The 14,094-nt window shown below is 46.0% G+C and overlaps 1 protein-coding gene across 1 annotated transcript; it reads right to left on the reverse strand.

Annotated features, from left to right (window-relative positions):
* Positions 1 to 3,875: 3,875 nt before the first annotated feature.
* LOC311327174 (ornithine decarboxylase antizyme 2-like) lies at positions 3,876 to 12,488 on the reverse strand. Its single transcript, XM_084460202.1, is given in 6 exon segments — positions 3,876 to 5,344; positions 6,585 to 6,670; positions 7,494 to 7,666; positions 9,568 to 9,636; positions 9,638 to 9,689; positions 12,295 to 12,488. Coding segments are annotated over 6 exon segments (645 nt in total). The 5' UTR covers positions 12,423 to 12,488; the 3' UTR covers positions 3,876 to 5,207.
* Positions 12,489 to 14,094: the final 1,606 nt, after the last annotated feature.

Here is a 14,094-nt window from a genome sequence, read left to right on the forward strand (position 1 = left end):
AAAAAAAGCAACAGCTGCCACCACTCTAATCCCAACTGACACTCTGATCCTAGACATGGTCCACTTCTGACAGCTCTATCGCGAAAACTATAAATGTTACAGCTTATATATTGACAGCATAGGAATCCTGAGAACTTGTAGAACATTTCTATGTATAATATGTCCGTATAGCTTAAACACTGTAGGCATGGCGACAAGTTAGAAAACGGGTAAAAATGCAAAATTAGCAGCTCAAAAGTTAGTGCAGCACCATATGTTTCAATGGGGAGCGCAGTTGTTGAACAAATCGTCATACCTCAAAAACGGTAAGTCACACAGCTTAGATACTTACATTGTACGAATCAGCACAGTTGTGTGAACATTTCAATATATAATATGTGTATGAGCTGTTATAACTGAAGGCATAGCGACAAGTTAGAAAAAGGGTAGAAATGCAATATTAACAGCTCAAAAGCTAGAGTGCGGTGTCATACGTTTCAATGGGGAGCGCAGTTGCCGAACAAATCGTCATACAGTGAAAACTGTAAGTCACACAGCTTAGATACTTACATTGTACGAATCAGCAGCGTTGTGTGAACATTTTGATGTATAATATGTGTGTGAGCTGTCAAAACGGTGGGAGTGCCAGCAGTTTACAAAATGTGTGAATATTTTCAAAGCAACTGCTGCCACCACTAAAAACATAAAGTTTCTGAACATTCCAAAAGCAGTTTCAAGCAGTTTCAATGGGACAAAAAATAATTTCTAAAAAACTATAAAAAATATCAAAAATCTGAATGGATCCGTTAAAGAGCTAAACATTATGAACATTTTAAAGTTTTAATGAAGTTTCTAGCACAAAGTATGAATAAGTAGTTGAGGGCCAAAAAACTGGGGAGAACTAGAATAGAGAAAGAAAGAAAGAAATAGTGGGAATATCACAAGTTTTACAAGCTAGCCCACCTAATAAGAAACTGTGTAAAAAAAAAAAAAACTATCCTGCTTTCTCTCCCTCTCTCTCTTTCTCTACACACACACACACACACGCACACACACACACACACACACACACACACACACACACACACCAAGTACCTGTTTTAACAATTTAGCTGATTAGCTAGGAGCCAGGCTCTGCTGTGTTATGCCAGGGTTACTAAGGGGATGGTTGCTGTGGTGAGTAGATTATTCGGGTGGAGTTTGAGGGACAGGGGAACATAGAGACACCATCTTTCACCAAACACAAGCTTCTGGGTTGGAGTTGAGTTGCTATATGACCTACTGTATGAATACATGCCGTTTCCATCACAAGCTCATGGAAAGTTAGCCTGCAAAGAAGGATCTGGGTTTGAGTTGATTTGCTGAAGCCCAGGAAGACATCACAAGATCACCACTCAATGTGGCTCTGCAGCAGCAAGTTCATACATGTTGTGTTGATACATGTTTACTAAACTGAGGTGTTGATACAACATGTTTACTACTGAACTGAGGTGTTGATACAACATGTTTACTACTGAACTGAGGTGTTGATACAACATGTTTACTAAACTGAGGTGTTGATACAACATGTTTACTACTGAACTGAGGTGTTGATACAACATGTTTACTGAACTGAGGTGTTGATACAACATGTTTACTGAACTGAGGTGTTGATACAACATGTTTACTACTAAACACTACTAAACTGAGGTGTTGATACAACATGTTTACTACTAAACTGAGGTGTTGATACAACATGTTTACTACTAAACTGAGGTGTTGATACAACATGTTTACTGAACTGAGGTGTTGATACAACATGTTTACTAAACTGAGGTGTTGATACATGTTTACTGAACTGAGGTGTTGATACAACATGTTTACTACTAAACTGAGGTGTTGATACAACATGTTTACTACTAAACTGAGGTGTTGATACAACATGTTTACTACTGAACCAAGGTGTTGATACAACATGTTTACTACTAAACTGAGGTGTTGATACAACATGTTTACTGAACTGAGGTGTTGATACAACATGTTTACTACTGAACTGAGGTGTTGATACAACATGTTTACTAAACTGAGGTGTTGATACAACATGTTTACTACTAAACTTAGGTGTTGATACAACATGTTTACTACTAAACTGAGGTGTTGATACATGTTTACTGAACTGAGGTGTTGATACAACATGTTTACTACTGAACCAAGGTGTTGATACAACATGTTTACTACTGAACTGAGGCTGAACTGAGGTGTTGATACAACATGTTTAATACTGAACCAAGGTGTTGATACAACATGTTTACTACTGAACCAAGGTGTTGATACAACATGTTTACTACTAAACCGAGTCGCTGATACAACATACAAGCCTCTGTGGACCAGGACACTGGAGCCATGGGGCCGTAAGTACAGCAGGGGGCAGACACACACCTCCAAGAGCTGCCGAATAGGATTACATGGAAACACCGAGGTCTAAATATATTATGGGATGTGTTCTGCCCACCCCTCAAACAGGAAACAGTGACACCCCAGTACAAAATGGTGAAGGTGTTTTAGGGGAAGTCCTGGGTCTTGACGTCAGTGCCTCCCATTCTCCAGTGAGGAGGAGCCCCCTGGTGACGAAGGGCGGTACTACGCACCGTTTTCACACCCTCACGGTTTGGTAACTGACCTATTTTGATAAAACGAACAAACATGTTGCGTTTGAATCTCAAACATCTCACTTCCCTTCTTCTTCCGTCCAGTTTCAGTATAGCTCAGTGAAGGACTGAGGGTCTGTCCCAGACTAGGCTACAGGATGTGTAGAAGTAGCAAGCAGCTCCGCAAACGCAGAATCCCTGCTTGTTCTAATGGGACTGGAGATAAAGCAGCCCTGGGAATCACAAGGCAAAGATGTGGTCGCCCAGTGTGGTTTGATGAGGGCAGAACCATTATTAACTAGCCACTACACAGCAAGTCTGCAAGCGTTCTTTATACTGGAGGTCATAGTTCATAGTTCTAGTCTTCATTATACTGGAGTTCATAGTTCATAGTTCTAGTCTTCATTATACTGGAGGTCATAGTTCATAGTTCTAGTCTTCATTATACTGGAGGTCATAGTTCTAGTCTATATTATACTGGAGGTCATAGTTCATAGTTCTAGTCTATATTATACTGGAGGTCATAGTTCTAGTCTTCATTATACTGGAGGTCATAGTTCATAGTTCTGGTCTTCATTATACTGGAGGTCATAGTTCATAGTTCTAGTCTTCATTATACTGGAGGTCATAGTTCATAGTTCTAGTCTTCATTATACTGGAGGTCATAGTTCATAGTTCTAGTCTTCATTATACTGGAGTTCATAGTTCTAGCCACATATTTTAGTTGTTTATAAATACATGAATGTTTCATTCCCTCTAGTGCAGTGGTTCTTAACCTTGTTGGAGGTACTGAACCCCACCAGTTTCATATGTGCATTCACCGAACCCTTCTTAATTGGAAAAATAAAATATGATTTTTTCAAATTCAAAACATAGGTATATATTTTACTGGTGCACAAAATGAACCGTGCATCAACATCACTGTGTTCAAAGAACAAAACCATCAAAACATGATTTTCACACAAAAACAAAAACATAATAATGAATATTTACTGCAAATCAGTGTGACTTCTGCTATTGCCAATGATGGCCAAGCGGGGCGTTTCATCACGAATCATATGAGTCGGGTGTGTGTCTTGACCTCCGCCGAACCCCTGAGACTGACTCACCGAACCCCTGGGGTTCGATCGAACCCAGGTTAAGAACCACTGCTCTAGTGGGAACTGTCTAGAATGAAGCTCTGGTTTGGTCAGTCACACATACTGTATACTGTAAGAAGTCTGTCTGATGTAATACTGTAAAAAGAGACAAGAAGTTTTAACTTTTCTGATTTTTATTATCACAGAAGCACAATAGGTACCACTATGCAGGTGAACATTAAACTATATGAAAAACAAAAATCAAAAGTTTAAAAGGAATGCTAGTCCGAAATCTGAACAGAACATCACAGCAATAGTCTTAATTCTCCAGAACAAACGATCCTACTTGAATGTCAGGTTTGCATGACGGAAAGAAATAAAAAGCACTTTGGATCTTCTCACCTTAAATATATCATATATATTTCAGCTTTGTACCAAATCCAATCTGTCATAATCCTAACTTTTAACTCAAATTGAAGCATCTAAGCCAGTTACACACAACTCACTCACCCAACCTAGAACTACATCAGTACCAAATAAAGGGGATGTCGCTGAATAGCAACATTCATATAATCATGTTTTCTCCCCAAGGATTTTTTTTTAGAAGAATATTAGTGAAATTCAAACTGATTCTATCAAAACACTGGTTACTCAAAGTAAAGGGTGGGGCCGATTTGACGTGTATCTTTTAGCCAATCACAGAGAAGCTGGAGTACCCAAGCGTAAACCTGATTACTTTTTTTGTTGTTGTACATTCAAGAAAGGAAGAAAGTCTCCTCAATCTGTCATCAAAACAAAATCCAGACACGACAAAATAAAATGAAAACGGCAACTAATCAACAACATACAAGATTGATGATATGAGAATTGCAATATGCTCATCATAAGTCGATAACAAAGTTCCCTCTTTTTTCGAGAAATGTCAGAAAGATACAAATGAACCTATAATGACTGATAATAGCATAACCAAAACAGCAAGATGGATGAATAGAGAGAGAAGCAGCCACGCAGAGGGACAGAGAACACATCAGGCTAAACTAGTGGATAGAGAGAGAGAAGCAGCCACGCAGAGGGACAGAGAACACATCAGGCTAAACTAGTGGATAGAGAGAGAGAACCAGCCACGCAGAGTGACAGAACACATCAGGCTAAACTAGTGGATAGAGAGAGAGAAGCAGCCACACAGAGGGACAGAGAACACATCAGGCTAAACTAGTGGGTGGAACAAATTCAGAGAGGGGTGTGTAAGCACTTGGATCATCTGGGGGGAAGGGGTACAGGGCAGCATGGGGGGGTAGTAGGGTAGGGGTGGGGTATGAGGGTGGGGGTAGTAGGGTAGGGGTGGGGGTAGTAGGGTAGGGATGGGGTATGAGGGTGGGGGTAGTAGGGTAGGGGTGGGGGTAGTAGGGTAGGGGTGGGGGTAGTAGGGTAGGGGTGGGGGTAGTAGGGTAGGGGTGGGGGTAGTAGGGTAGGGATGGGGGTATGAGGGTAGGAGGGGCAGGGGCGGTAGGGTTCCAGGTGGCTACTCCTCGTCGGAGGAGGCGGAGTCCCGGTCGAAGGTGTAGGCCATGAAGAAGACGTCAGGCCGCGGGGGGACGGGGGCGTGGCCAGGTTTCACGATCTCAAAGCCCAGGAAACTGAACGTACGAACCAGCTTAGCTACAAGAGAGGAACACACACCAGCTGAGCTACAACACAGGAACACACACATTCAACACTACACACCAGCTGAGCTACAGGAAGAAAGGAATACACAAGTATAATACTAGACACCATCTTGAGGGAGGGGAGAAACACTTAGATAGTATTAGACACCATCTTAGGGGGAGGGGAGACCCAGTTCATATATAATATGAGACTAGCTGAGCTAGAGGAGAGGACAGGATAGAAATGAATAGTTATGCAACAATGAACCAGGAACAGGAAACAGGAAACGCACACCAGGCTAGATAAAGCCCTCAAAATACCACTTCCTCATTACGGTCTCTCAAGTCTTGATAATGTTTATATTAGTTTGTCCGCTGCTCTGTGTGTGTGTGTGTGTGTGTATTAACCCACTACCTGCTGCTCTGTGTGTGTGTGTGTGTATTAACCCTCTATCTGCTCTGTGTGTGTGTGTATTAACCCTCTATCTGCTCTGTGTGTGTGTATTAACCCTCTATCTGCTCTGTGTGTGTGTGTATTAACCCTCTATCTGCTCTGTGTGTGTGTATTAACCCTCTATCTGCTCTGTGTGTGTGTATTAACCCTCTACCTGCTCTGTGTGTGTATATTAACCCTCTACCTGCTCTGTGTGTGTGTGTGTATTAACCCACTATCTGCTGCTCTGTGTGTATATTAACCCTCTACCTGCTCTGTGTGTGTGTATTAACCCTCTATCTGCTCTGTGTGTGTGTATTAACCCTCTATCTGCTCTGTGTGTGTGTATTAACCCTCTATCTGCTCTGTGTGTATATTAACCCTCTATCTGCTCTGTGTGTGTGTATTAACCCTCTATCTGCTCTGTGTGTATATTAACCCTCTATCTGCTCTGTGTGTGTGTATTAACCCTCTACCTGCTCTGTGTGTGTGTATTAACCCTCTACCTGCTCTGTGTGTGTATTAACCCTCTATCTGCTCTGTGTGTGTGTGTATTAACCCTCTACCTGCTCTGTGTGTGTGTGTGTGTATTAACCCTCTACCTGCTCTGTGTGTGTGTGTGTGTGTATTAACCCTCTATCTGCTATGTGTGTGTGTGTATTAACCCACTATCTGCTGCTCTGTGTGTGTGTGTGTGTGTGTGTGTGTGTGTGTGTGTGTGTGTGTATTAACCCTCTATCTGCCTGGACACAAACCCCTCTCCTCAATAAGAGGGTTAGTTTCTTTAAGGGTGTGGAGTTCTGGCTGGTTTTGTTCGTACCTCGATCATCTCTGGTTTTGTAGAAGCAGACGAAGACGCGGAGAACCTTCAGGTGTTCCTCAGCGTACTCCAGCAGGGCGGCCAAACTGAACCAGAACATCCAGTTACAGAAACACACACACCTCTGGACACTCACACACACACACACACACTCCTAACTGAACCAGGACATCCAGTTACAGAAGCACACACACCTCTGGACACACACACACACACACACACACACACACACACACACACACACACACACCTAACTGAACCAGGACATCCAGTTACAGAAACACACAGACCTCTGGACACTCACACACACACCTAACTGAACCAGGACATCCAGTTACAGATGCACACACACCTCTGGACACACACACACACACACACACACACACACACACACCTAACTGAACCAGGACATCCAGTTACAGAAACACACAGACCTCTGGACACTCACACACACACACACACACTCCTAACTGAACCAGGACATCCAGTTACAGAAGCACACACACCTCTGGACACTCACACACACACCTAACTGAACCAGGACATCCAGTTACAGATGCACACACACCTCTGGACACACACACACACACACACACACACACACACACACACACCTAACTGAACCAGGACATCCAGTTACAGGAAGCACACACACCTCTGGACACTCACACACACACCTAACTGAACCAGGACATCCAGTTACAGGAAGCACACACACCTCTGGACACACACACACACACACCTTACTGAACCAGGACATCCAGTTACAGAAACACACAGACCTCTGGACACTCACACACACACACCTAACTGAAACTGAAGGCTATCTTTGTGCAAACACACACACACACACACACACACACACACACACACACCAGTTCACATGCCGAGGGACACACACACACACACCTGTCCTTGCTGCCCTCGGGCAGCGGCTCCAGAGGGATCTCCACGTACAGCGAGTTCCCGCTGAGCACCGCATCCCAGTGGATCACCCTGGAAACGGTGGGGCGGCTCTGGAAGTGGAGTATCCCGGGGCGACCGTTGCCGGGAGGCTCCTCCGTCACGGTCAGCTTCCGGTCCTGGAGAGAGAGAGGAACACAGGCGGAGGAACGCCGGTCAGCGGGATGGTCGGAGGATCTCCAGTCTTCCAACAAAGTGCTGCTTCTTGGGGTGGAAGGCGCGGCAATCTGTCTGAGCAACGTCCACAAACACACACACACACACACACCACCACGTGCATACCGCACACGACTAGAAGAGCGAGACCTTCTACAACCACAGACTAAAAGCGACTCCTCCGGTCGGACGAGGCTGGACGCGGTCCTCAGTACCAGTTTGAGGGCGTTCCTCTGACGGAGCGAGGGAGAGAGCTGCTCGGTCTGCCTGCCTCCGTCTCCTCCATGTGTGTGAGGAGGTCTGCCTGCAGCGTCCGCCCTGGATCGCACCGACTGACCCCGACACACAAGCCTGCTGGGTGTGGACGAGCTTAACTAGGTGCCCCGCCCTGCCCCCCCCCTCCCTCCCCTCCCCTCTCAGGTTCCAGTCACTTCAGGTCCGCACGTTCAACAGGAGGAAGGAGACGGAAGGGAGGAAGGGAGAGGGAAGGCAGCGTGCTAAAGACTATGGAGACCCGCCCCTGCTGTGAGAACCTGCTGGCTCCAGGGAAAACAAAGGGAAGAGGGGATGAGGAGGGGATGAGGAGGGGATGAGGAGGCAGTACAAGCGAGAGTATCGGATGTCACCTTCCTCCTCCTCTTCCTCCTCTCTGGCCATTGGTCAGAGCAACGTGAGGCCCTGTTGTGAAGTCTCTCTCTCACAGGAGATCACATGGCAGGCAGGATGTAGCTTCAGCAGGACGGCCCGTCTCTACTTCCTGTTCTGTCGGAGTTTGTTTTGACCGGCGCTCGGCGTGGAACCATAACAATCCCCCCACAGCCTGCCCCGGTTCCTGCCCCTCTTTTGTGTGGGGCGCCGGTCGTCCCGTTCCGGGGCCGGTTCTCAGGGGCCAGAGGATCCACAGAGTAAACTGATGCGCGTTCGCACATTCCTGCAGCTCCAATAACAGCCTGGCCCGGTAAAGAGAGCTGCTGTCTTCACAGGGAGGAGCCGGGGTGTGTGTGTGTGTGTGTGTGTGTGTGTGTGTGTGTGTGTGTGTGTGTGTGTGTGCTGGAGGAGGGTGTGTGTGTGTGTGTGTGTGTGTGTGTGTGTGTGTGTGTGCGTGTGTGTGTGTGTGTGTGTGCTGATATGGGGCTGTTTTGTTTGTGCACGTGAACGTGTGCTCTAGTTTTGCTCAGCATGTGTTTGTGGTGTCATGCGCAGCTCTATCTGTGCCAGGGGGGTGTTTGTGTGGGATAGTGTTTGCGTGTGTGTGAGAGAGAGAAAGATGTATGTGTGTGTGTGTGTGTGTGTGTGTGCTCACTGTGTAGAGCTGCTGAGCTGTAGGGGTGTGTGTGTGTGTGTGTGTGTGTGTGTGTGTGTGTACCGTGTAGAGCTGGGCTGTAGGGGTGTGTGTGTGTGTGTGTGTGTGTGTGTGTGTGTGTACCGTGTAGAGCTGGGCTGTAGGGGGGTGTAGGGGGGTGTGTGTGTGTGTGTGTGTGTACCGTGTGGAGCTGGGCTGTAGGGGTGTGTGTGTGTGTGTGTGTGTGTGTGTGTGTACCGTGTAGAGCTGGGCTGTAGGGGTGTGTGTGTGTGTGTGTGTGTGTGTGTGTGTACCGTGTAGAGCTGGGCTGTAGGGGGGTGTGTGTGTGTGTGTGTGTGTGTGTGTGTGTGTGTGTGTGTGTGTACCGTGTAGAGCTGGGCTGTAGGGGTGTGTGTGTGTGTGTGTGTGTACCGTGTAGAGCTGGGCTGTAGGGGTGTGTGTGTGTGTGTGTGTGTGTGTGTGTGTACCGTGTAGAGCTGGGCTGTAGGGGTGTGTGTGTGTGTGTGTGTGTGTACCGTGTAGAGCTGGGCTGTAGGGGTGTGTGTGTGTGTGTGTGTGTACCGTAGGGGGGTGTTGATCCCGCTCGTTCCCTCGCCCACCTGGGATCTTCAGGGGTGGGAGAGGGGCATCAGGAACACCACCGAGGCCCCGCAGGGGGAGGACTACAGTACTGCAGGGACAGGCTGGGAGGAACACACACACACACACACACACACACACACACACACACAGTCAGATAGAGGCAGGGGGAGGACTACAGTAGTGCAAGGACAGGCTGGGAGACGGTCAGATAAATCAATATAACACGCAAGTCCCGGACCAGGGGTACTACTACAGTACTGCACACACACACGCGCACACAATCCTACATAAAACCGTCCTCTCTAATGCGCGCGTGTTACTGGACGCAGGTGACTCATAGTGTCACGGTAGAATAAGTCGTGTATATTATAATCAGGTAGCGCATTTGGACGAATTAACCTTTCTCATGTCAATTTCTCGTCGGGGATCAATCAACTCTCAGTCCATCTATCAGTCTATCAGTCTATCTATCAGTCCATCTATCAGTCTATCTATCAGTCTATCAGTCCATCTATCAGTCTATCTATCAGTCTATCTATCAGTCCATCTATCAGTCTATCTATCAGTCCATCTATCAGTCTATCTATCAGTCTATCTATCAGTCCATCTATCAGTCTATCTATCAGTCCATCTATCAGTCTATCTATCAGTCCATCTATCAGTCTATCTATCAGTCTATCAGTCTATCTATCAGTCCATCTATCAGTCTATCTATCAGTCTATCTATCAGTCCATCTATCAGTCTATCTATCAGTCCATCTATCTATCTATCAGTCTATCTATCAGTCCATCTATCAGTCTATCTATCAGTCCATCTATCTATCTATCAGTCTATCTATCAGTCCATCTATCAGTCTCTCTCAGTCCATCTATCAGTCCATCTATCAGTCTATCTATCAGTCTGTCTATCAGTCTATCTATCAGTCCATCTATCTATCAGTCTATCTATCAGTCCATCTATCAGTCTGTCTATCAGTCTATCTATCAGTCCATCTATCTATCAGTCTATCTATCAGTCCATCTATCAGTCTATCTATCAGTCCATCTATCAGTCTATCTATCAGTCCATCTATCAGTCCATCTATCAGTCTATCTATCAGTCTGTCTATCAGTCCATCTATCTGTCCATCTATCTATCTATCAGTCCATCTATCAGTCTATCTATCAGTCTATCTATCAGTCCATCTATCAGTCTATCTATCAGTCCATCTATCAGTCCATCTATCAGTCTATCTATCAGTCTGTCTATCAGTCCATCTATCTGTCCATCTATCTATCTATCAGTCTATCTATCAGTCCATCTATCAGTCTATCTATCAGTCTATCAGTCCATCTATCAGTCCATCTATCAGTCTATCTATCAGTCCATCTATCTATCTATCAGTCTATCTATCAGTCCATCTATCAGTCTATCTATCAGTCCATCTATCTATCTATCAGTCCATCTATCAGTCTATCAGTCCATCTATCAGTCTGTCTATCAGTCGGTCACACTGCGGCTCGCGCCCAACAACCTTGGAATCTGACGCGTCTGCATTTCACGAGCAACACAACAGGATCACATGAGATCACGCGAGATCACGCGAGAACACGCGAGAACAACCCCGCAGATAACTGCGTAAAAGGTGCAAACCTACGAACTAACACGCTGATGTCTTCCCCGTATGAACTAACACGCTAATGTCTTCCCGTATGAAGAAGGGCTACCGACAATTACATAACGTGCAAAACTAACCCGTGTTAAAGCGTATTAAAATCAGGTCCAAATGTGTGGATATTGGCAACGATGCGTTATCCTCGTGTCTGTTACGATTCATTTTGACGCACGAGCACATTTGACTTTAAATTATATTATTTTGCTTCATTATTTGATAACAAGCGCGATAATGTATTGATGCGATAGTTGAAGAGGCGGCCGTTGACATGACTGCGATTTGGTGTCAGGAAAGCATCAGATAGTGAATAACATCTGGTAACCTCGCGATGTTTGATACATGTTACAGTCAGTAACCTCGCGATGTTTGATACATGTTACAGTCAGTAACCTCGCGATGTTTGATACATGTTACAGTCAGTAACGTTACTTGTAACACAATGAGGAACTACCCCGGACAAGGCCTATAAATACATGAATACATAAATACATAAAGCCTGTTAGGAGATTAAACTATCATGACACGGTGGAGAATGTATATCCTTCAGTTGAGGTTCAGGTTAAATCGTGTTTCTGACACAACTGTCAGCATTGCTAGCTAGCGTGCTAACCCATCCGGGTCCTTTAACTGAGCAGCTGACTGCTAGCACACTAACTAGCACACTAGCTAGCACACTAACTAGCACGCTAGCAGGCTAGCATGTCCATTTTAACCGGTTTAATCCCTCTCTCATGTGAGGAGGTCAGTCTGATAACTTTACCACTCAACCAGCTGCTCAGTGTTAGTGACGTGGTTGAGCTGCTACCCGCTAGCATGAGGCTAAGCTAGGGAAGACGGGAAGTGTTCTAACGGTTTAAATCATGTAATTCCTCGTTTATAATGTTTTTAAATCGCTTCCCGAGCTCGTGACCGTCGTTTAACACGAGTAAACAAATAAGACATGTTTCCAACATCCACGTTAAATGTGTTTTTGGCCAAGAAACCACCACGGGAAAAACATCCTCCCCTCCCCCACCGGCTAGCAGGCTAGCTCTCTAACACCTCCACTTACCTTCCAATAATGTCACAGATACTACTACTACTTAGATCAGCCATCTTAGTCCGGGGCTGCTGTTTTCCTTCCTTTTCGCGAGCAAAGCAATGACTGTTTAGGATCCGCTGGAGGTTGGATTTTACCATCCGGCCTCGGAGAGAGACACGACGGAGGAGCTGCTCAGGGCTGGGGTGGGAGAGACTAGACCTGGCTAGGGCTGGGACCAGAGAGAGAGAGAGAGAGAGAGAGAGAGAGAGAGAGAGAGAGAGAGAGAGAGAGAGAGAGAGAGAGAGAGAGAGAGAGAGAGAGAGAGAGAGAGAGAGAGAGAGAGAGAGAGAGAGAGAGAGAGAAAGAGAGAGAGAGAGAGAGAGAGAGAGTCTAGTGGAAAAGTACCGAGGCCAAACTAACAACAAAGACACACGCACAGCTACTGTTGTGCTCAAGTAAAGTTAGGGATCTTAAAGAGATCATTATTTTATGAATGAAGACAACGCACATCTAAGGAATTATTGGGAAGAGTTCATGGCTGAATAAAACAGGTGTAAATCAGAACGAAAAAGAAAGTATTAAAAAACATGAAAAACAATTGGATTGTGTTATTTGGAGGCAAGCACCCAACGTCCCTTTGAATATAATGCAATGCTCTTTCATATGCTACTCTAATCCCAAACTGTATTATGACCCTTACCCTAGCTCTAATCCTAACCCGAAACAGAATCTGAATTTCACATCCGTACTTCATGCATTATAGGGCCGACACCGAATACACTCTCTGTTGGTCGAGGAATTACATTTTACTGCAGTAAGTACCATTCACCACTAGATGGCAGCCTTGTACCATAAACCTGGCCTCATGGGCGCACTGCCATATTGGGAAACCCAGTAGGCATCATTCTGTAACTCCTGCTACCACTACAATTAAAACAAGTACACACTTGTTTAAAAAAAAAAGAGAGTTATCCCTCATAAGATTATTGCCTATTGTTAAACCTCAACACCTCAGCTGCTTGAGCTCATAACGACATGTAGTCTTAAGAGTGATGCCTGCCAGTCTGGTCTGCTCACAGAACCTGAACTCTATCAGTCTGGTCTGCTCACAGAATCTGAACTCTATCAGTCTGGTGTGCTCACAGAATCTGAACTCTATCAGTCTGGTCTGCTCATAGAACCTGAACTCTATCAGTCTGGTCTGCTCACAGAACCTGAACTCTATCAGTCTGGTGTGGTCAGGGGATCTGAACGATGTAGTGGACATCTCTGTGACGGCTCTCACTGTGGCTTCTCTCCTGCTGTTGTCACACCAGCGTGGGTGGAGGAGAGAGAGTGAGAGCTGTGATACCAGCGTGGTGGAGGAGAGAGAGTGAGAGCTGTGATACCAGCGTGGTGGAGGAGAGAGAGTGAGAGCTGTGATACCAGCGTGGTGGAGGAGAGAGAGTGAGAGCTTGTATTGACCTGTCTGTTTACAGCTGGGTTTACACACAACAGCCAGGACAGCTTTAAACCGCTACAGTGTTCTGGGGCTTCTCCATGGGCCAGCATGGTGCAGCCAGCGTTAGGGTCTTACCCCCAGGGGTGTAGGACCCAGGACCCCCAGAGGTGTAGGACTCCAAGGACTCCCAGGGGTGTAAGACCTCCAGGGGTGTAGGATCCCAGGGGTGCAGGACTCCCAGGGGTGTAGGTGTAGGACCCCCAGGGGTGTAGGACCCCCAGGGGTGTAGGTGTAGGACCCCCAGGGGTGTAGGACCTCCAGGGGTGTAGGACTCCCAGGGGTGTAGGACCTCCAGGGGTGTAGGATCCCAGGGGTGTAGGTGTAGGACC

This window comes from Borostomias antarcticus, assembly GCF_949987555.1.
Source record: "Borostomias antarcticus genome assembly, chromosome: 30".
In the NCBI taxonomy this organism is placed as follows: Eukaryota; Metazoa; Chordata; class Actinopteri; order Stomiiformes; family Stomiidae; genus Borostomias; species Borostomias antarcticus.